Consider the following 22940-nt stretch of genomic DNA (forward strand, 5'->3'; position numbering starts at 1 on the left):
ATATGTTTTACCGAATCTTAGTTTTTTTTTTTTTTTTTTTATTTGAATATGTTTTACCGATCTTCCTTTTCCCTATCTTCCTTTTCATCCTGTTTTCCAAATCTTCATTCTTTTCTTTTTTATTTGAATATGTCTTTTAGATCTTTCTTTTCCCTATCTTCCTCTCTTCCTTATCTATCTATTCCTGGACCAATTTTAATGGACTGATAGATAATTTCTAATTCAGATCTAATTTCTAAATTTCTAACTCAGATCTAAATAATTTCTAATATCAGTAAATTTTACTACTAACATTTTCAAATGACATCTCTCTTCCTCTGCAACCTTTTCAAATGACATTTCTTTTCCTCTGCCTACCCTCTTTCCATTGTCTGCCTTCCTTCCCGATCTCTCCTCTAACCATCTCTCCATTATATGCATTTTCTCCTCCATCTCTCCATTATATGCATTTTCTCCTCTAACCATCTCTCCATTATATGCATTTTTTTTCCTCCAGAAAAATATTTTCTTTTGTTTCTGTTTTTTTTTTGCTGAATTATTGATATTGAATGACGGAGGTATTTTAGGGGATGGACGGAGAGATTAAAGGAGGTGGTCAGTTTTTTTTTTTTTCTTTATTTTGTTATTTTTATTTTAATACACACACACATATATATATATATATTAAACCTAACGGTGCGATACAAAATTACTATCTTGAACTTATCTTATGAAATACTGGTAGGAATCACTTAGATTTCTGTATGAATCTTGAAATAAGTATGAACTAAGAAAATATGAAAGCACTAACACCAAGAACCACAAGTTAAAGGCTCTAAACCAATCGATTTGCTCGAGATTTAAGTAACGTTAAAATAACCAACCAAATGAATTTCACTGCCCATGGAATTTTAATACTAAGCATTTACGACACGTTAAGATTATATATGAAAACTGGTGGTCGTTAGACAAAACAATGTAGCTAAACCAAATAATGGTGTAAAATGACCATAATACCCCTAAGGTAACTTATCTTTCGTTCACACATTTCTCCATTTTTTTCAAGAACATAAGTTTTTGGTCGAGGTGAAAGAGCATTTGAGCTGTGCGGTATCAGATGGATCATCTTGGAGGGTCAATCCATCTTTATATTTTATCTTTTATATTTTGTTTGTAAATGTATTCCAAACCAGTTCCTCATTTCTAATCCTCAAAAGTTGTGTCGTAATATAATAGTTATCATTTAAAGTTAATAGTACAAAATATATTTTGAAGTTTATGTGAAATTTTAAAAACATTCAAATTTTGAAAGTTTAATTTTGAGATGTGATATAATATTTAAGGATATTGAACTAAGTTTGAACGAAGTTAGTTTCTTTGGACGTTCGAAGACGTTATGAGTTAACGCACAAGAACTTCAAATCGCTTAACCAACAGCTTTGATCGATATCCCTTTGCGACTCATTCACAACTTCAAGGGCTTTACAATTGGGAAAAGGACGGAAACCTAAAAACCCTAATTTCCTTCTTTTTAATTCGGGGACACCAGCCCTTCCGACCTTCTCTCTGCCGGGGCACCGAAACAGGTCCCCGGCGACGTTCTCACCTTTAGCAGTAAACTCCGACTCCTGACGGACACCCAGTACACGGCAGATCCGGCGGCGCGGGCGGCGTTGATAGACCCTCGAACGACCAGCTGCGAACAGGGAGACCCACAGCAGCGGGACCTCTCAATCTGCGACGGTGAGCCTAAATCTGACAGCCGCGGCTCCTACCCACAACCCTTACAAACCCTCCACGCCTATTTCGATCATCGGAGAGTTTGAGAGATAGTTTATTCAATTCGTTCTTTCTTGTTTTCAATTGTGGAATCTGCTTTAAATCCTTCTGGTCTTACTCGTACACAATGACAGATACAGGTGAAAATCAGCAGCCTGAACAAGGTATTAGCGATTTTTTCTCTATCCAAATATTTTAACGTGTATATAAGTTTTCGCATTTTCATCAAGAGGTTTTTTTTTTATTTTTTTTATTTTTTTTATTTTAATGTTTATGATTTTTCTGAAATTAGTGACTCTCCATACGTTTTTAATCCTTTGATCTTCAGTCTGTAGCTTCTTCAAAAAACCCACAAAGAACAAAAACATTAGAAAGCGGACGGTTGATGAAGATGAAGAGGACTCTAAAAGTAGTGAGACTTCGGTGCTGCAAAATCAGAAAAAAGCCCCCAAGACAGATAGCAAACTTTATTTTTCTTCTGGGCCTTCTAAAAGTAACTTGACTAATGAGTCAAATGTGGAATCTGATAAACCAATTTTCCAATTTGAATCTTCAAAAGAAATTCAAGTTCACCATGACAGCAGAGCCACTGCAACATTAGAAACAGAGACTGATTTCTCAAGAGATGCACGAGCCATACGTGAGAGAGTTTTGAAGCAAGCTGAGGAGGCTTTAAAGGGCAAAGGCAAGAGTTCTGGGGGTGAGAAGTTGTATAAAGGGGTCAATGCTTATGTGGATTACAAGGCTGGCTTTAGAAGGGAACATACAATTTCAAGTGAAAAAGCTGGTGGAGCTCATGGGCCGCTTAGAGCTTCTGCTCATATAAGAGCTTCAGCGAGATTTGATTATCAGCCTGATATTTGCAAGGATTACAAGGAGACTGGTTACTGTGGTTATGGAGATGCATGCAAGTTTATGCATGACCGAGGAGATTACAAGTCTGGGTGGCAGTTGGAAAAGGAATGGGAGGAAGTGGAAAAGGCAAGGAAGAGAAAACTAGCCATGAAATCTGATGACGGTGATGAGGATGCTGCAGAACAGAGTGATGAAGATGAGGAAGATGCCTTGCCCTTTGCTTGTTTTATTTGTCGTGAGCCATTTGTGGATCCTGTAGTGACCAAATGCAAACATTACTTCTGTGAGCATTGTGCACTAAAGGTAATACCTCTTTTCTGCTCTTAATTATGTCTTAATTATCTCGGCATCGTAAACATGTTTGATCTTGAAGTCCTTTCTTCTCTGTGAGGTTTAAATTTGTTTCAGAATTCAGTCTTGACTCTTGTTCCTTTTATTTTGATGGCTGAAGCATTAGGATAATAAGCACGTATGTCAATTGATTTAATGACTTTGCATGCCTAGAGTTCATATCCTCAACTGCAGAAGTTCTGTATATTCTTGATTTGTTTTTCAAGAGCACACTTTTAGATGACCATTTCATCCTACGTCATTACATATTTGATTTCTTTGAAATGAATCTTAAATCATGTTATTTTTTTTCTTTTATAAAAATTTGCAGCACCATGCAAAGAATAAGAAATGCTTCGTTTGCAATCAGCCTACACTTGGAATCTTTAACACGGCTCATGAGATAAAGAAGAAGATGGCAGAGAGTAAGTAAGTTTTTTTTTTTCCTTGACCTGCATTGGTCCCTTGCCAGTCTTCTTTTAGTCTTCTTTTAATTTGTAGCAAAATTATCTTTCTCTTGCTTATTTTTTATGAGAGTCCAGTTTTCAATATCTACTTCTTGATGAAGCTTAAATTCATGCCCTGCTACAATAAGAGCTTGGAGAATCTTGGATAACATTTCTTGAAATGTGGGAATATGTCAGTGTAGAAGTAGTCCATGATGAATTTATTTCTGAATTTCATCCTCTGTAATGGATTATCTTTCTGTAAATATCCCTGAAGCCCATCAATCTACTTGTGTTCCCCCCGTTTGAAACTGAAAACCACCACTCTGACTTTATAACATTTTCCCCCCTTAGAAGTTCATGAAATAGATAGATGGTCAGAAGTGGTTTTTAACTAGGACCTTTTGTTGAACTCATAAGTGGTTTTAATTATTCAATCTTAATTCTGGATGGTATCAAGTTATCTACTCAAATATTATATTGTTTGTATTTACATATGTGATTGTGTTAAAGTGTCTGTTACTTCACTACTATTCACTTTTGGTGATTGGGTCTAAACATTATTCTCATTGAAGTTCTGTTCATATCTACCGTAGGTTACAGATTGTTAAAGTACTTGGATATTGAATGTCCATTACAGATATTCATCTTTAAACCTTACATAACGCTTAGGGACGTGAATATCTAAATTGACTTAGATATTGATTCCAGTCTTTCTACTTCTTTTGGCATTTGGAAGTAAAATTATTTGTTTGATAAAATGGTGAATATCAGGGATTTTTAGGTGTTGATATATACAACATTTTAGAAACAATAGAACTGTAGATAAATTAGAAATGTAAGGTTGAGTGCTGGTCTTTCACTGTTTTACCTTTAGTTTTGGAGGCTCAGATGAATTTAGCAGTAGCCTGTTGCATTAGGTACACCTTTATTAAGCATCTTGAGAATGTGATGACTGTTGTGGAAAGTAAAGTAGTTATGGTTGAAGTTATGTCTCATCTTACCGTCTGAGATTCAAGGGATAGGGACAGTTATTGTGAACTCACATTGGGTTGGATAGAGAACTTGAAAGATTGGGATTGAGATTGTGATTCTAATTGGATCAAATGAGTATATTCATGGGTTTTAATATTCGTTCTTTCTAGTATTTTTCTTTATAGATTTTAGTGGTTAGGTTGTACTATGGGGATCACTAATTATTATTTCAAAACTTGGTGGTTCGATCTCATATCATTCAATTGTTGAGCGTTTTTGTAGATGAATTGTCTCCCCGAAACTCGTTGATCGGGTGACATGTCTTATTCAACTCTTGTTTGGTTGGGTGCATTCTTTCAAACTTTTTTTTTACTCCGAGCTAAACTTCAATTTTTTGTTTGGTTCGGTGCATTCTTTCGAACTTTTTTTTTTACTCCGAGCTAAACTTCAATTTTTTACTTCAATTTTTGTAATTAGATGTATACCGAGATTTGAAGAACCCATAATTTGTTACTAAAAAAAAAAATGGTTGAAGAACTGTGACTTAGTCTGAGCTCTCTGATTATGATATTACTATAATTATGTCTTTTATTTTAATAAAATGTATGGTATAATTATGCATTAAACGGGGATTGGGCCAAAGAAATCTACCAACCACAGAAAAATTAGGTAAATTTAATTCATCCATTTTTTTCTTTTTTCTTTGCTGAAAGAGTTTCAAATTGTATCTTTACATTCTAGATTTAAATTATGCATACGTTTTTTTTTTCTTTTTCCAAGTTCAACAATTACATGGATGAAGGTCGAACATCTTAGTATCTAATCTATTGAGTGACATTCGAACTGGGTTATTACATTAACATCGATAACATCAAACCATGGACTTAATATGAATAAGTGGACATAATAATAAGAATTCATTGAGTGTGGGATTGGTTCCATAATAATAAGAATTCATTGAGTGTGGGATTGGTTCCATATGCAAATTATAAAGCCTCACACTGCAACTATAAATTTTTCTTATAAATTGGATGCTTTGACCAAATAATTACTTATACTAAATTATAGAAAATATCTTTGAATTATGGCCCCTCAAATTTTTTAATTTGAAAAGTTTGAAAGCATCCAACTTTTTTATACGGATAAATCCAACTTTAGTAAACTATACTTGTACAAGTACTAATTATCAATGAATAAAGGTGTGATACAAGTACTCATTATCAATGAACAAAGGTGTTATACAAGTACTAATTATCAATGATCGAAGGGGTAGATGTCTAAGGTATAAACAAATTTGAGAAACACTATGTTCATTGATTTAAGAGACGGAATATCTACCGTATGGAGAAGGATATTAGAGCTTTTAGATTATGTTCGACTATAGGAGAAGGATATTAGGGTGAAAGCAAGGCCTAATACGTTCATGACAAAGCACCAAAGTTTTAGATTTAACCATTTCATCACTATCCTCAATAAAAAATAAAAAATAAATCTAATTAAATGTATAGTTTTTTTTTTTTTTTTTTTTTTTTTTTTTGTAAAATTACAAATCAAAAGTTCAATTTGGTCTCTATGGTTCAGATCTTAAAGTTAGTCACTACAGTAAGACAGTCAAAATTCTAACTTTTAAAACGATAAAGACTAGATTCTCATGAAACTTATAATTTAACTTCAAAACAAGTTCACCAAGTTCACTAGATGTTTAAAGTTTTCCACACTATCATACCATATATATAAAAATAGAATAGGAAATGCCTGCCTAAACAAACAAACAAACAAAAAAAAAAAAAAAAAAACCATATATTTGAATTTAATGAAACAAACAATAACTAATATAAAAAATGAAATTACAAAAAAAGAGAAAAAAAATCAGATAAACATGCCATTACACTTATAATGACCTCATAAAAAATAACATGTTTAAATTCATACATAATTTTCTTTTCAAAAAAAAAAAAAAAAAAAAAAAAAAAAAAAAAAAAAAAAAGGAACATCTTGACCAGATAATATAAGGTTGTGAAGGTTTTGAACTATGAAAGACTAATATAAAAAATAGAATCATGGTCAAACAAATTTTTTATGAAACTGATTATTCGTCAAGTTTCTTATTAAATAAATCCGTGTTTGGATTACAGTAGTTCGTTCTAATACGAGATTAGCACGTAGGATTAACAAACTTTGAGCTCAGAGTAAACAAGCCTATTAAAACTATCTACCGAGTAGAATAATTTCCTAAGCCTAACAGGTAAAACATTTGTGTATGTATGTATATATGTATGTATGTGTGTTTAATGAACGAAGGCATAAACCATATTGAGCAGCCGAAAAACTTACCATGCCTTTCAAATTGGAATGTGTCCCCTACAACAGCCTTCCCAAGTTCTGGTACAGCATATGCACTTGGGATAACAACTTCAGCAAGCCAATCATCAAGTTCAGCGGGGTTCTGATATGGCAATAAGCAGCAATTCGGAAACAAATTGCACCACATGAATAGAATACGCACAAAATGCATGAGAGAAGCTATATGAGCATTCAAACCTCTGAAAGGAATAGATTCTCAAACAATCTAACTTCCAATGAAGAACCCCCTGAATATAAAATACACGGGAAACTTGATTATTGAACTCCAAGTTTTCTACCGTATCCTTGACCTCCATGTGATTAGTGAGGTGCCATCTGAAAATGTCTAGAAGTTATGAACATAAGAACACTGTGTTAACAGATGGTTTCAGGCGTCAATTAGAAAATAGAGTCAGGTAGACCATTCTTTTCTTAAGGTTTTCCGCTTTCTATGCAATTTTCCTTCAGAATAACTTCCCTTTTTTGGCTAGTGTGAGGTTTATGATTTCTATCTTTTCCTCTATATCCATAATCAAAGAATTTGTAGAGGAGACCTCATCGGCACTACGAGTCATTTGAACGAGTTTGCTTCTTGGATCAGCACCATTGGAGGTAACGTCAAGGATTAATTCGACCACTTCTATAGGTTTGCTATCCTTTAGATTCTTACAGAGCGGTAGTTCCCAGAATTTGTTGTCATCTTTCTCTATTTCTTTGATCATGGTCGTCTTGCAATGCAAGAACCTATACAAAAGAGGATAATGCATGTTAGCATAGTGTTGTCAATCCAAGGGTCGATCTAGAAAGACATGTTTCCTCACCCACCTTATGGCGAACGCAGTTGCTGAAGAGGTTTTGGTGTTTTCTTATAAACTTCCAAGGCCCCTTAGTAGGAGGTGGGGGACCAATTTGTACGTAATGTAGGAGAACATTTAGCCTTTATAAGATTCCTCCCCAAGGGTAATACCTCCAACTCCATTTGGCAAGGAATGCTCTGATTTTCTGGCCAAAGTCTCCCTTGTTTGACAAGAGGTTGATGGTATTCCATTGGACAAGATTAATAATCTATTACAGAATCCACCACGGGTCTAACAAAGGGCCTTGGATTTCCATCTTCAAGGCATGCAATACAGCTGACAACTGGAATCAAATCAAGCTTGGCAGGGGTGACAAGATCCAATTATGGGAGGATAAGTGGATTAACGAACGGGCCCTTAAATCATCTTTATGGATCTCTTAACAGAGAGAGCTGGTTTTCAGTCAATTCATTAAACTCCAAAATTTTGTGATCATCGAGCTCCCATTGACATCACTCTGTTAAAAGCAATTTGGGGGACTAGACTGCCTAAAAGTGGAAGTCTTCCTTTGGGTTTTTCATTATTGCAAGGATGATCGTTTGTGTCATGGTTCCATTAGGAGGTATCCAGAAATTCTCAATTTAGTCTTGACTCCTTTAACTCAGAGGTATAAGTTACCCTCTATTTGAGCCTTATAACGATTTAAAATAGGTCAAAAGAAGAGTTCTACTTCTTCCCCACACAAACACCTTATACCTCCACTTACGAGAGACCCATAACACGATCACAGATTTGGGCCGGTAACAAATCTCCATTCAAAGAACCAATCAAGGGAGATCTGAAGGGTTCCCAACCTTTGACATCATCATCCAAAGGAGGTACAATGTTCCTTTGCCGCCTGAACTTTGCACCTTTGTGACTTCAAGGAAACTACCCCTCTTATTCTTTATTCTATGCAACCAGATGAATCTCCCATGACATACAGGTTTCCTGAAAACTCTTAGAGAACTTGGGGCTAAGAGCAAATCCTCAAGGATGTCGACAGGCCAAAACGCTACTATTTCTTCGACAGTAACTTTAAAGAATCTCCCAATGTGCTTTTCTTTGATTTTGGTATATTCCCCATGTTTTTCATTGTCAAACCAGCATGAAAATGCCCTGTTTTCTATTTTCACCATCTTCTTTTCCATTGTCAAGTCTTCACCTCGAAAAATGGATACCAATTGTTGCTTGGCTGAATACAGAAGCAAGTTCATTTCAAGTAAAATCTAATAACTCTGTGCTCAGTCCACTCAATAATTATGTCATTTTGTAAGGCATTCTACCAATAAGTAATATTCTCTTGCATGTCTTGCTTCATTCGAAGAGTCGCTTTGCCTTCCTCAATCAGACCTTGCTTCATTTCGTCAAATAATTTTAATGACTCAGCTACAGGCCTATCCCTCCAGGGACTATTCATCTTCTTCTCTCTATACTCCTTTATTTCTTCAGGAGTCTAAAATCAATAATTGAAAATGTACTTTGTGTCAGACAGATGTCAAAGTTAACATCGATCATAAAAACGACCAGCTCTATTAATCAAACTGTGATGTTGATACACAATGGTCAGAAATTGTAGAACCCAGACAAGATTTAGGATAGAAGAATAATAAACATAGTTACAAATTACAATTACAAAAGATAAACAGAGATTATTAGAAAATTCCAGAAGATAAACTTAACCTCAAATAACAGCCTCCACCTCGCTCTTTTGCCAGACCAAAATCCACAAACATTGCCTGATCGATCATAATGTTAATAACAAATAGAGGTAAGTTTATCGTCAAATACTGAAGACAGCAGTTGAAAAAAAAATACAAGATAATAGCAGATAACTACCTTCGCATGATCAATATGTAGATATCCATTTGGCTCCGGAGGAAAGCGAGTCAAAACTCTTCCTCCTGTTGCTTTTAGGTGTTTCTGAAGCAGCTCCTTGGTGTTGCAACATCTTAGAATAGTTCCGTTACTGAAAAATACTTCAGCATGAACCTTTCATTTTATAAAGAAAGAAATTTGTGTTAAAGATTCTATTATTGACAGGAAATCCTTCACAACTACTATTTACTAACTCAGTTCATGCAAATCTCTTTGCTATGGAGAGAAAGAGAGAGAGAGAGAGAGAGAGAATAGCTGATAGAAAAATATTAAGAAGAAAAAGACACATAGTCCATAATAGGAAACTAAGAATCTTTTAGGAATTTATTTTACCTTGTAATTATCCTCTGGCTGAGGGAATATAGAATAAGGGTTAAGCTCTTCCTCAGAAGGCTGTTCCGGTGAAACAATGGCAACAGGTTTATCCTGCGCCAGAATTGTTACAGAAATAAGGTACAAAAAGTAGTCATTACTCGAACAGATACAGGAACTACGCAGTATGGAAGATATGCTCACGTCTACTTTAGCAGGCTTCTCTTTTTTCTTTTTTGCTGTCTTTTCATTATCTGCTGCAGTTCTCTCACCAAGTAATTCATATAATTTGGAATCAATAAATTTCTGTAGGCATCAAGTACACCGACAGAGGAAAAACAATGTTAGAATAATAGGCCAAAGAAAAAAAAAAGAACAAAATGGCCCAATGTATTATTATAAACTCCTAAAACAGGGTTCTCATAATGTAGAAGCACCTTTACAATCTTTGGATCAGCCCAAGGATGCTTCTTCCGTACCTGCCCAAACAAGTCACCCACTACAACCAAAAGAAATAAGTAAATATGGTTGAACTAGCTTGAATAAATTTTGTAAATAAATACTATATATGTGCAATGCAATGGAACTTTCTATCATAATAAAACAGACACCAAAAGGCACGCGATCACACACTGCAGCAGAGTACAGAGACCACCCAAAATAACCTACGTGCAATTTTGCTCCTAGAATACGTTTCTTTGTCCCAGACCCTTGCCTTTCATCCCAAATGCAAATGCGGTCTCTCTCTGATACAAGAGAGAGAGCAAAAAAGATGGAAGTTCGATATCTTACATTGATGGAAGTCTCCTCTAGAGGAGCTAGACCTATGCTAGCATATGCCTTCAGATAATAAGCAACAGACATAAATATGATAATAAATACATAAATAATAAGAAAAGAGAAACGGAAACCCTGAGATAAAACTAAATACACATATTCAGATTATGTAATCTATTTAAGCATCAAAGAACAGCTCTATGTGGTCAAGTTCAGAACAAATAAAAATCTACTTGATGTTAAATGCAACACTTAGGATAAGAAGAACGAGAACTGTGCACTACAGCAGAACAAAGCATTGAATCGGAACAAAATTATCATCAAAAGAAAAATTTGGTAAGCAATAATTTATAAAATGTTAACAACAATTCCTTGCAGAGACTAACTAACCAATCATAAATTGAATGATCCCAAACCTCAGAAAAGAAAAACACGCGAACACTAACAACAGGGAGAAGATAGAGGAATGCACCCAAAATAAAGATAGGTTGAACAACTTAATTAAATTCATCTCTCCCAATAGAAGACTAAATGACCAAATATACAGAAGATATAGCTATAGAAATAGTATTGATGAGAAGATCTCAGAGTTAACACACTTTGAAACGAAACTACAAGAAAGTACTAACCATTTGTCCGATAACGTTGCTCCAGAATTTCATTTTTATGTCCTTCAAAAAACCTCATTCACAGTCTGCTCAATTTCTTCAACTGAAACTTCTACACCTGCATGAACATATATATAATCAAGGTATCAACTTATAAAATAGAACAATGATAAAGAAACTGACAATACACTCCTAAAGAATAAAAGAATGCACTGCATTTTCAATCCGACTTAAGATACAAAGTAGAAACTGCTTGCATCAGATGCCATGTTATTCAACTAAAGCACAGAAATAAGGAACTAAACACTTGAAAAGTCCTAGATATGCCAAGCCGAATGACAAGTAATATTATCATACCAACACCACATGCATCTTCAGATTAATTTAACTTAATGTCTTCTTGGCCTGCGGTAGATAAAAATGAAAATGCTGCTTCCAATTGAGCTGCCATCTTTACCAGCAAGGTAACACGATATATTAAAGAATGGGATATTGTTGTAAGATTACAGTAATCCTGCAACTTCCCAAAAAACAAGAAGTTTAAGAAATGACACAGTAAGATGGTAATTCAAGGATAATCGAGGTGGTTGTTTCTTTAAGAAAACTTCATCTGGAAACCTTATTTGAGGTAATATATTGCAGCAATATTGGTCGATGAATACTTTGTGGCGACCTGAACAGAAATGCAAGGACAAGCTATTTAATACTTCAGAGAAAATTGTTGGCTTTAGAGGGAAATAAGAAAAAGAAAGTGAGGATTACGTATACTCCAAGAAAATCCATCCAGCTAATACTTCCCTCAATTAAACGAGTAAATAAGAACTCAGAAGCAGTAGGAAAATCTTACGGTATACAAGAGATTCCCGAAAGCCCTATCGCATCCATCAAGCACAGCAGCCTGAAAATGAAAGATGAAGGGCGATGAAAACAAAACTCTCATTAATTTTGGCGTGCAACCGATGCAGGTGAATTACATATGACCTCAAAGCTACATTACGTCAAACCAGGAGAACATATAGCAGAATTCTCAAGTTACAGAAAAAGCCAAAAAAATCCGTTGAACTGCACATTCATATCGCCTTCCATCCTTTCCTTGTGATTATTTCACTTGTCTCCGCGCTTGATTCTCAAACAGAAACGAGCCAAGCGAGGAGAAGATAGCAAAAGCAGGATTGAGTAAATCACAACAACTAAGAGGGATGAGAGAAAATTGAGAATACCTCGTGAATAACGGCATTGAGGTTAGCCGTGACCTTATTGTTGGCAATGGTGTTTCGTCCAGTGCGTTCATCCAATCCGATTCTGAGAAACTGCTCCAGCAACTTGTCCATGTCGAGATTCTCATTCTTCACCTGTAGAGAAGAACACAAATGCAGGGTGTGGGAATCGAGTGTGGAAGGAGGAGGAAGAAAGGCCTACCAAAACCAATGGGAATCAGAATCAGTGAGCTGCGGGGTGGAAGATTCTGCCGTTGGATTCCAATTTTTGGACAGAGTTTTGTTTTGACCTAGTTAATAAAAAAAAATGGAAAGTCAAATGACTTTCAATTAAATGTATATTTCTAATTTTATATTTAATATATCTAAGGTATTAAATATTTATTCGAATAATTCAAAATTTTCTTTCAACCGAATTAAAATTTAGTCTCATCTAATTATCTTGTGACATATTAATTTTCTCAATTAACATATATAAAGAGAGATTAAATATTATGGGTCAAATATTAGACAAGTTTATTGTATAGGATGCTGTTGTGACCCGATTTCGAGACTTCAAATTTCAGATGACTAAAAAGACAAAGACAAAAGTAAATAAAATAAAAGGAAAACAAAAATAAAAAATCAAAATCTGATCAAATTTAAATCAAATAAAGACAAACAACGCCACAATTGAAGGGGGAGGATTGTGAGATCCATCGTCGATTGGAGAAGGGAACAAGTGTCAGTGAGAACGTTGAGTCTCAAATGAGGGTGGATAGTGAGATCCCACAACGGTTGTGGAGGAGAACGAAACATTTTTGATAAGGGTGTTGAAACCTCCTCCCTAGCATACGCGTTTTATGGGGAGGAGAACGGAGGACGCTGGGCCCTGAAGGGGTGGATTGTGAGATCCCACGTCGTTTTGAGAGGGGAACGAGTGCCAATGAGAACATTGAGTCCCAAATGAGAGTGGATAGTGAGATCCCATATCAATTGCGGAGGAGAACAAAACATTCTTTATAGAGGCGTTGAAACTTCCTCGCAAATGCATTTTAAAAACCTTGAGAGAAAGCTCGAAAGGGAAAACCCAAAAGAGATAATATCGGCTAGTGGTGGACTTGGGCTCGGGGCATGGATTTGAGATCCCACATCGATTGAAGGGGGGAACAAGTGCTAGCGAGGTCAGCAAATGCATTTTAAAAATCTTGAGAGGAAGCTTGAAAGGGAGAACCCAAAAGAGATAATATCGGCTAGTGGTAGACTTGGGCTCGAGGCATGGATTTGAGATCCCACATTGATTGAAGGGGGGAACAAGTGCTAGCGAGGACTCTAGGCCCCAAATGGGGATGGATTGTGAAATTCCACATCAGTTAGGGAAGAGAACAAAACACGCTAAACACGCTGGGTCCCGAATGAGGATAGTTATGAGATGCCACATTGGTTGGAAAGGAAAACGAACATTGTTTATAAAAGTGTGGAAACCTATCTCTAGCAGACTCGTTTTAAAAATCTCGAGAGAAAGTCCGATAGGAAAAAGGAAAAACTAAAAAAAGGACAAGTCTAGTGTCAAATTTGTACACCATTTATTTAAAATATTCATACAAGAATTATCGATCCCTACCAAACCCATCAATTTATGAAAAGAAATCAAAACACAACCAAATGGCCTTAACCAAAATAGTAATAATATTATTTTAAAAACAATCCCTACATCAAAACCTGTGGCCTCTTTGACTTCTCTTGAAACGAGGATAGGAAGGGAGCCTTAAATTTAATACTCCCAAACAAAGAACTCTATGAATATTCACCGTTGACAGCTGATAAACTGATAGGACAACAATCAATGAAGCAATATTTTGCTCAACGCAATCATGAACTTTAATACAACTTGATAACCTATTCATATTCTTCTTAACAAATGTATATTGCACAACTTTGATGCAATTTAATCAATAAAAATGAACTCATAAAGGGCAGTAAATGCAACAAATTTGTGTGTGCTTGAACAATTCTTCTTGTAACCTCTATTTTCCTTGTATATTCTTAATTTATTCACTTGTACTTGTAAATCACATGTCTCTAAAGAATCTGTTGTTGACCCCAGCCCTGTACATATGTAATTCTGTAGCTGCAGCTGTTACACTGACCTCCATATATGCTGGAACAAACAGAACCTCACCCTCTTGAAAAGTAGTTTCTTCAGAATAGCCTGTCACAATTGTCCCTTTTCCAGACATTAACAGAAACAGAGATGGTCCTGGGACAGAGGGGAAGGACACAGATGCAGCTACTGGAAGAATACAGCGATCAACTTCAAATTCATCGAACGGAGGGGCGTACTTTCGTGTGTATTCATTCAACGAAACTCCTTGCAAAATTTCGGGAAACCCCTGCGCGTTGCAGGAACTGATTATGAGAAATATTGTCATTGAAGCTCTAAGGCGCAGGGCAGGGCAAGCTTAGAGGAGGTAAAAACCAAGAGGAATGAGTCAAATTTTGTTTCAAAACCAGATTAGTATTCCCACTAGCTTCCCCTATCTCTCAATGGATAACAATGATGTATTAATATGAATGGAGTCCTTCGATATCGCACTATTGAGGCGTTTTTCACTACTTTCTGCTGGTAAGCAGTAGAAAAGGCAAAAAAGAGGTATGACTGTAGAGGGGCCTTAAGAAATGAGGACAGGGAAAACAAGAGCCAATACACACTAGAATCGAAGCATTATAAAACACCAGCACATGTATAAATTTTGTGATACCTGTTTGTAGTTGAGCATTGAAAGCAGTGCTTGAACGTCTCTTTTTTTAGAGGTAAGGCCGGCACGAACAACATTGTCAGAGGTTGCCATACACTCGATGCATTCCCCAGATATATATGCATGGGGTTCATTCGGACCAAGATATAACGCTTCGCCTGGTTTTAACTTCACATAGTTTAGAAAAAATGCTGCTAGTATACCGACATCAGCAGGATATTGAGCTTCTAGTCTGAGAACCAATTGTTCTTTGGTAGACAGTTGCCTCTTCTGATAAAAAAAAATGTAATGATATGAGAAGTCTCAAAAAGTAAGAAAAAAATTGTGAACACAAACAAACAATACTTTGCAGAGTTTGATGAAGCGCGGAAGAACAGGTTAAGCTAAATAAATCACATAACTTGCTAATGATGATCGATGTTAACTGAAATAACTTTAACTAGAATGTGATCTTGCTCCTGAGCGGTCACCATCTATTAGAAAAAGGCTTAAAGAGGTTCTTATATCCTACTAATTACCAAGAATGAACTGCTCAGGTTGGCAAACATGGGATACTCTACAATGCTCTAGATAGACCATCTATGCATTGGTTCATCAATTCTGTGTGCCTGTTTACATTATCCCAGGAATCATATCACCAATGGTCTATGATATTCAATGTTCTCCAAGCAATAAACAATCGGAAAACTGTGAATATTAATAAATTGATTTATTGATTCCACATGGTTTAGATTCTAGAATAATCCATACTGAATGAAAATTTAATAGACTCAGCTATGCATTTCTAATTTTTCTTACCTAAAACTTTGTCATGCTAAAAGCTAAATATTTGTTGGACGATTATTGGAAGGCATCGAGCAGTTGATCGGTCCTATTGGTTGTTCAAGTTTTAGATCTGCCCTACATTAAAAGATCCCCACAATGCTAAAACATATAAATCAATGTCCTGCTACAAAGTGTAAATTTTAACCAAAGAGAAACGCTGCACTTGCTTCGAATCCCCCACCCCAAATATTGTTGAACTAAAGAAAAAAAAAGAGCTTATTATATAATGATGTGTAAAAGAATTCACCAGCCACCTTTAAATTCAGATTAGCTGCTTTTCTTCCATCAATAATTTGCATAAGCATACAGTATTAGAGACTGAAACCTTCTACATGGTTAATGTTTTACATAACAAATCTTGAGAATAAAACATAACAAGTCCTGCTAAGAAGATAAGTTGCAGAGATATATAAGTTCAGTTACCTTTTTCTCCAAACTAAGGCGCCTTTTTAGTTTACATATAGCCTCACGAACCATGGCCTTGTTAGATGACATGATCTGACTAAATATGGACTCAAAAAGTGATTTCACTTTCTCCTTCCCATTTTGCTCACTATCGTGTGAGAACTTCTCTGCATCTGCAACTTGGACTAATTCTACTATCTCAGGAACGCTACTCAGCACCCCCTTGAGCTCCTGAAAATATAATGAAATAAGAACAACCGAAGGAATTTATAAAGAATTTTCATTCATTTTGCGTAACAAGAACAGAGTAAGAATCATTAAGATGTTTTCACTTGACCATCAGGAAAAACAGGAATATTTGTGCTGAAAAGAAGTTTTAAGAAAAAATTCAAAGCCCCGGAAGAACTACCCTTTGCTACTATTTTGTTGTACCTTAGAACTGATGAACCCACAAAGAGCCTCAAACCCAGTCAATGCTAAAGCCATTTCTGGCTTGTGATTGTCATCTTTATAGATGCTCGGTTGAGCTTCGTGCAAAGCCCTCGCTAACTCTTTATCCGGATGAGCCTGAATGGATAAAGCCTTCTCTACCGACAGCACCTATGCTCCCAATAAGAAATCATCAAGTTGCATTCCAACTGAGCTCTAAACATTAACGTCAAGTAAAATAAGAACGGTAATTGAGGTACGTGAAACTAATTGAACTGACAATTCAAAGAGGTGGAGCACAAATTCAGTAGATAATTCTTTACACAATTTCTTATTCGCTTACGAAACATTAATATCATTAAACAGCAAATTCTCAGCATCCTGATTAACTATCACCGACACAATGTGGATTTTCTTTCCATTAAAGTGATCTTGAAAGGAATCAAGTACACCGACAAAACACATTTAGGATCTAAGAGAGAAGAAACCGCACCTTGAAGAGGAAGGGGAGATCGCCTCCCCATTTCCGCGCAACCTTATCACCAAGCACAGCACCCGGATCGACCGTAATCCAGTCCTTGAGACTCAAGGGTTTAGATCCAATTGCAGCGGCATTATAGTCCCGTCCAAAAAAAACGAAAGACGGACCCGATTTATGCGTTCCAATCCAGAACTCCGCGTAACATTCATCCGGATCGGCACTGTAGGAGCCCGAATTGAGCAAAAACATCCTCGCAACTTGTGAATTACACCCTAGAACCCCCCAATCGTAGTTTTGCACACAGCATTTGAGACGAACGAGACGCCTCCTCCTGTCGGCGCCTATCAACCTCTTCTTCTTCCTTTTCTTCAATCTCTTATCATCTTCTTCGGCCATTGCTCATCACCAAGAAAAACAAAAATGGAGGTAAATCAAAAGCCTCAGAAGAAGAAACTGAGAGTCTCTTGGGATTTGAAGGAGGTTCAGGATCCTGTGTTCGTTATAACTTATATAAGCAGAGAAAGATAGAGAATGAGAGAGCGGTTAGCATAGCTGGAGCTAAGTCAGCTTTTCAGTCCGTCTCCACATTCCGAAATGTCGTTGATTCTCGGTCGGCTTAAACCGGGTTTTATTTGACTCCGGCTTAATCCGACCCGAGTAACCGACAGATGACAACTACCTCCCCCTCCCCCCATCATTTTTATATCACAAATAATTTGTAATTTTTCTTAACCATGTAAAGCAATCGCACACGTGGCCTCTATTATTCCACGTAATTTACGGGTGCGCCTATCACAATTATATTTAATTTGTACTAAAAAATATATAATTAATGTATTATAATGTCATTGTTTAAACATTAATCTCATGGATTGTGATTTGTGAACGCTTTCTAATATTTTTAATTTTTAAATATTTTTTTTATTTTTTTATTTTTGGTCCTTGTTTTGATCTCCCTACGCTTACCCACTTGTTTTGGTATGATTGTGATCAATTAATTACAAACCCAGTGTTTTTTTTATTTATATAATTAATCTTAAATTTTAATAACAATATTCATATAAAATTCAATAAATAACATGTAATCTAAAAGGGAAGAGAAAGGCAAGACACGAGCCTCCCGAGTAAATACCATACGCGTAAAATACCAGTGATGAAAGAAGTCCTTCTCGCTTAAACTCAAGCATTTACTAGAAAAAAATTATCTCTTCCATCCCGAACGTATTAGATATTTTTACTTAAAGTGACAGTTCGTTATATCTTATTTAAATTTTAAAAAGATTTGACTATTTTATAAGACCGTAGTATTTTTTCTCTCCATAAAGTCAACATTTCAACTTAATTTATGCCTGATTAAATTATGCAGATTGCAACGTCATCAAAACAAGGATGAAAAATATTATTAAAATATAAAATAGGTTATAAAAAGAATATCTCTTATAGATTCATAATAATATTCTCAAGTATATTTCTTGTTCCTTTCTGTCCCAAGTCCATACACACATTGGTTAAGAAAAAGAATTACAAAAGTAAAAAATAATTAAAAAAAAAAAAAAAAAAAAAAAAAAAAAAACCCTTTACATAAAATAATATTTATTTTGTAAATTATCCGTTGAAATATGATTTTGGTGTTTGTACTTAGATTTTGATTTCATTTAAACCCTTATTTAATATGGTAGAAATGAATTAAAATAATGCTTTTCCAAAAAAAAAGAAAAAAGAAAAAAGAAAAGAAAAAGAAAAAAAAGAAAGTGGTGGTGGGGCAATAGGAAATTTATTATAAGATGAAGGAGTGGTAGGTGATAAAGCAATTTGTGATGGTGGGGATGTGGAATGAACAAGTCCATTTAAAAAAGGGTCCCTTTCTGAGTTTGGCAGCTTCCTTGGCTCACCACCACCTTTGCCCTTCTTTCCTTCCTTCTTGGATTCTCACCCAATTGCACAAATTTTAATTCAATTCTATTCTATTACTTCAATTCACAACGCATGTGTGAATAGAATTGAAACATTTTTAGATCTAATTCAATCGTTCGAATTGTAAATTTTTTCAATTTTTTCACCAACATAACTTAATCATAATTTTTTTTTTTTTTTTTTTTTTTGTTGAGTTAATCCCTTGATTCAAAAGTTTATTTATTTTTAAAAATTTAATTAAATTTTATGAGTCTTCTTTAATATATATTTAAAAAATTTAATTATGGTGAGATATTAAATACTCAATTTTTTCTTTTAAACTCAAATTTTTGAACTCTTATGGAGGGTCTTAAACGCCAAATTTCAAGATAGAATTAGAAAAAAAGAATAATTAGAAAATTTGTTGGGAGTAAATTGACCATTTTAACCCGCCTTTCTTAGGTAGGGGTCCGTAACAACCATAATTAGAGTTTAAGAAGAAAAGAATATAAAAAAGAAAAGAAAAAGAGAAGAGAGAAGAGAGGGAAAAGAAAGGACTCCAAGAAGGTAATTTAAATGCCCTTCAAAAAGAAGGATAAAATGGTCATTTTTATCAATTTTTAAGAAAATTATCCGATTTCTAGTTACTTGTGGAGGAGGAGTTTTAAGATGCTCAAAAAAGTAAAAGTAAAAATGACTTGAAAGGGATAAATAATTTTATAGAAAAATTTTGGATTATAAAATATTAAAAAAGTGGCAAATTACTCATATACCCTTGAGCTTCAAAGAGATTAATCATATCTTCATTTTTCACAGTTAGATCTTAGCCACATTTGAGTACTTTTTAGACAAAAAAAAAAAAAAAAAAAAAAAAAAAAAATTAAATTCAACGTTGGAATTCAAAAATGAAGGTTGACGAGCCATTGATTGGTGAAGATATTTTCAACAGAAAATCTAGAAAATTTAACATTAAGTTCACGAAGATTTTGGATAAATCAAGACGATGAACTATTGGAGCAAGAATTGAGCTAAGTCGAGCCTTCAATTGTGAGTTATAGCTTCTGAGATTTTAAATTTCTTACTCTCAAGTTCCTTTCAAATTTGAGAGCTATAATCCATCATTTCTTTCAAACTTGTTTATGCATCTTCTAAATAAGATTGTCCACAAGCATTGAAAATGCCACAAATCTATTTTTTCAATTTGGATCATCGTTAACGATTTTAAGAAAAAGCTTCAAGTATGAATAGCTTGAAGTATGAATACAAGCGTATATTCCAATAACTTTCTATAGTCGAGGAGTGTTTCTTACGAAGGCTTGGAAAGGCAATAATATAAGAACTAGGAAAATAATAATAATAATAAAATTAATAAAATTAAAAAAAAAAAAAAAAAAAAATGTTATTATATGATGATGATGTGAAATTATATGATATAACGACGTAATGATGATGATGCTATGATGATGTGACTTTATATGATGATGATGTGAGCTAGTATGAAGTTATGATGATGTTATATGATGTTATCATTATGTTAATGTTATATGATGTTATAAAGATGTTATACTATGATGATGTTATATGATGTTATATTATGATGATATGATTATGGTGACATGATGATGTTATATGATGATGATGACGACATGATGATATTGTGATGTCTCACATTGGTTAGGGAGGAGAACAAAACACCCTTTATAAGGGTGTGGAAACCTTCCCCTAGCAGATGTGTTTTAAAGCCTTGAGAGGAAGCCTGAAAGGGAAAGCCCAAAGAGGATAATATATGATAACGGTGTGCTTGGGACGTTACAAATGGTATCAGAGCCAGACACCGAACGATGTGTCAGCCTTCTCGCTATTCCCTGAAGGGAGGTAGACACGAGATGATGTGCCAGTAAGGACGCTGGCCCCTAAAGGGGGGTGGATTTGTTGGGGGTCCCAAATCGATTGGAGAAAGGAACGAGCCCCAGCGAGGACTCTGGGTCCCGAAGGGGGGTGAATTGTGATGCCCCACATTTGTTGGGGAGGAGAACAAAACACCCTTTATAAGGGTGTGGAAACCTTCCCCTAGTAGATGCGTTTTAAAGTCTTGAGGGGAAGCCCGAAAGGGAAAGCCCATAGAGGACAATATCGAATAGCGGTGTGCTTGGGTCGTTACATTTATGATAATGATGAAGCATGAAAATATGATGATATAAGATGCATGATGATGATATGACTTAATATGATGTTATTCCATATATAAGATGATGTGCATGTACTAAATGTCATGATACATTATAATGAAGAGTTTGCTAAGACACAACCCTAAATGATGTTAATCATGATAATGTATGCAGACTAATACATCATATTACCTAGAGTACGATGTATAGGATAATCAACCCTAAATGATGTTAATCATGATAATATGCGAGTGATGTATAGGATTGTGTCATAAAAACAATTTAAGATGAAAACTATAGATACTTCATGCATATTATGTGTTCATTTACATCAGGTTACTTCTCCATTTGTGATGATGAGTATGAATGCATATACAATGGTGATGATGAGCATCATCATGTCTTGCATGATATTTGAGGATCTGCTGACCTCCAAACGTCCGACTATGGACAACTAACCCGACTATGATGGCCTAGGGGGTGCGAACCGCTTGGTGGACTCACGCTCGCATGTATGGGTCGTGAGTAGGGAAATACTACACATCCAATTTTGCTATGGTGATGATGATCATCATCATGTCTTGCATGATATTCGAGGATCTGCTGACCTCCAAACGTCCGAATATGGACAACTAACCCGACTATTATGGCCCAGGGGGTGCGAACCGCTTGGTGGACTCACGCTCGCATGTATGGGTCGTGAGTAGGGAAATACTACACATCCAATTTTGCTATGGTGATGATGATCATCATCATGTCTTGCATGATATTCGAGGGTTTGCTGACCTCCAGATGTTCGAATATGGACAACTAGCCCAACTATGATTGTCCAGGGGTGCGAATCGCTTGGTGGACTCAGGCTTGCACATGTGGGTCGTGAGTAGGGAAATACTACATATCCAATTTTGTTCGAACTGGAGGCCACCTCTGTGATGATTTTAACAATAGGTCCCTAATCATGGGTTGCATGTGTTTGAATTCTTTGACTCCAATAGTGGGGGTCATTTACTGAATATTTCTTAAAATACTAATGTCATATGCTACTTTTATATTTCAGGTAAAGGCAAGGCACCCCTGTAAGATTGACTGCGACTCAGTTAAAGACCATACCACATGCATAGGGTAATCGTATTTAATTTCATAGACTTTAGGTTAGTATAGGGCTTTACTATTTTATTTTTATCATTTTAACATTTCTTTTGTATTGTTTTAAAAATCGTTATTTAAATATGTAAGTCATGATATTGTCTTATAAAGATGTTTTAAAATGATTATTTTTGTTTAAGAGGTTATGTTATGAAGATGGTAGCGACTTTAGGTTAGTTAAAGTCTAGGGTTGTTACAAATAACCTCGAAGAACGGTTTTTAAAAGGACATAAGGTATGTTCAAGGTATCAAGCTATGTGGATCAAATTTAGAACCCAAACCAAGTAGAGGTATAATTTAAGGCTTAATAGAATAACACTAATGACCCCTAACCATGATAGTCTTGACCTTGTGTTCGAGTTATAGTAAGGAAGATCTTGTGGAATGTTGAAGAACTTTTGCATGGTTGGAATACTCAGAGATAGTAAGGAAGTCTTGCAAGTTAGGGTTTCTACAAAGATAGCGGTTCCCAATGCTTTCGCGGATGAAGAGTTCATTCCCTTCAAATATACATGACTAG

The 22940-nt window shown here is 35.3% G+C and overlaps 3 protein-coding genes across 6 annotated transcripts; 1 reads left to right on the forward strand and 2 right to left on the reverse strand.

The window, feature by feature from the left end:
* The first annotated feature begins 1411 nt into the window (after positions 1 to 1411).
* On the forward strand, positions 1412 to 3848 carry LOC111807213 (Zinc finger (CCCH-type/C3HC4-type RING finger) family protein). The gene is made up of 3 exons (XM_023692832.2): positions 1412 to 1922; positions 2087 to 2916; positions 3275 to 3848. Exons 1-3 carry the CDS (start codon positions 1886 to 1888, stop codon positions 3374 to 3376), a joined length of 969 nt encoding a protein of 322 aa, XP_023548600.1. The 5' UTR covers positions 1412 to 1885; the 3' UTR covers positions 3377 to 3848.
* A 2519-nt stretch (positions 3849 to 6367) lies between these two features.
* Positions 6368 to 12635, reverse strand: LOC111781563 (glutamine--tRNA ligase-like). Of its 4 annotated transcripts, none has more exons than XM_087118773.1 (9): positions 12339 to 12635; positions 11966 to 12016; positions 11140 to 11236; positions 10171 to 10232; positions 9938 to 10039; positions 9755 to 9847; positions 9383 to 9535; positions 9227 to 9282; positions 6368 to 7451 (listed from the first exon to the last, which is right to left on the reverse strand). In XM_087118773.1, the coding sequence occupies exons 3-9, from the start codon at positions 11195 to 11197 to the stop codon at positions 7172 to 7174; spliced, it is 804 nt and encodes a 267-aa protein (XP_086974899.1). In that variant the 5' UTR covers positions 11198 to 11236; positions 11966 to 12016; positions 12339 to 12635; the 3' UTR covers positions 6368 to 7171. The 4 variants fall into 4 exon arrangements, with proteins under 4 accessions (XP_086974899.1, XP_086974890.1, XP_086974894.1 ...); XM_087118764.1 differs by lacking the exons at positions 11966 to 12016; positions 12339 to 12635 and adding exons at positions 11476 to 11632; positions 11737 to 11779; XM_087118768.1 differs by lacking the exons at positions 11966 to 12016; positions 12339 to 12635 and adding exons at positions 11476 to 11569; positions 11737 to 11772.
* A 1508-nt stretch (positions 12636 to 14143) lies between these two features.
* LOC111776514 (mannose-6-phosphate isomerase 1) lies at positions 14144 to 17830 on the reverse strand. The gene is made up of 5 exons (XM_023655984.2): positions 17226 to 17830; positions 16736 to 16903; positions 16322 to 16534; positions 15077 to 15343; positions 14144 to 14707 (listed from the first exon to the last, which is right to left on the reverse strand). Exons 1-5 carry the CDS (start codon positions 17607 to 17609, stop codon positions 14387 to 14389), a joined length of 1353 nt encoding a protein of 450 aa, XP_023511752.2. The 5' UTR covers positions 17610 to 17830; the 3' UTR covers positions 14144 to 14386.
* Positions 17831 to 22940: the final 5110 nt, after the last annotated feature.

Source organism: Cucurbita pepo, chromosome 1 (assembly GCF_057944985.1).
Source record: "Cucurbita pepo subsp. pepo isolate OVF chromosome 1, ASM5794498v1, whole genome shotgun sequence".
NCBI classification, from domain to species: domain Eukaryota; kingdom Viridiplantae; phylum Streptophyta; class Magnoliopsida; order Cucurbitales; family Cucurbitaceae; genus Cucurbita; species Cucurbita pepo.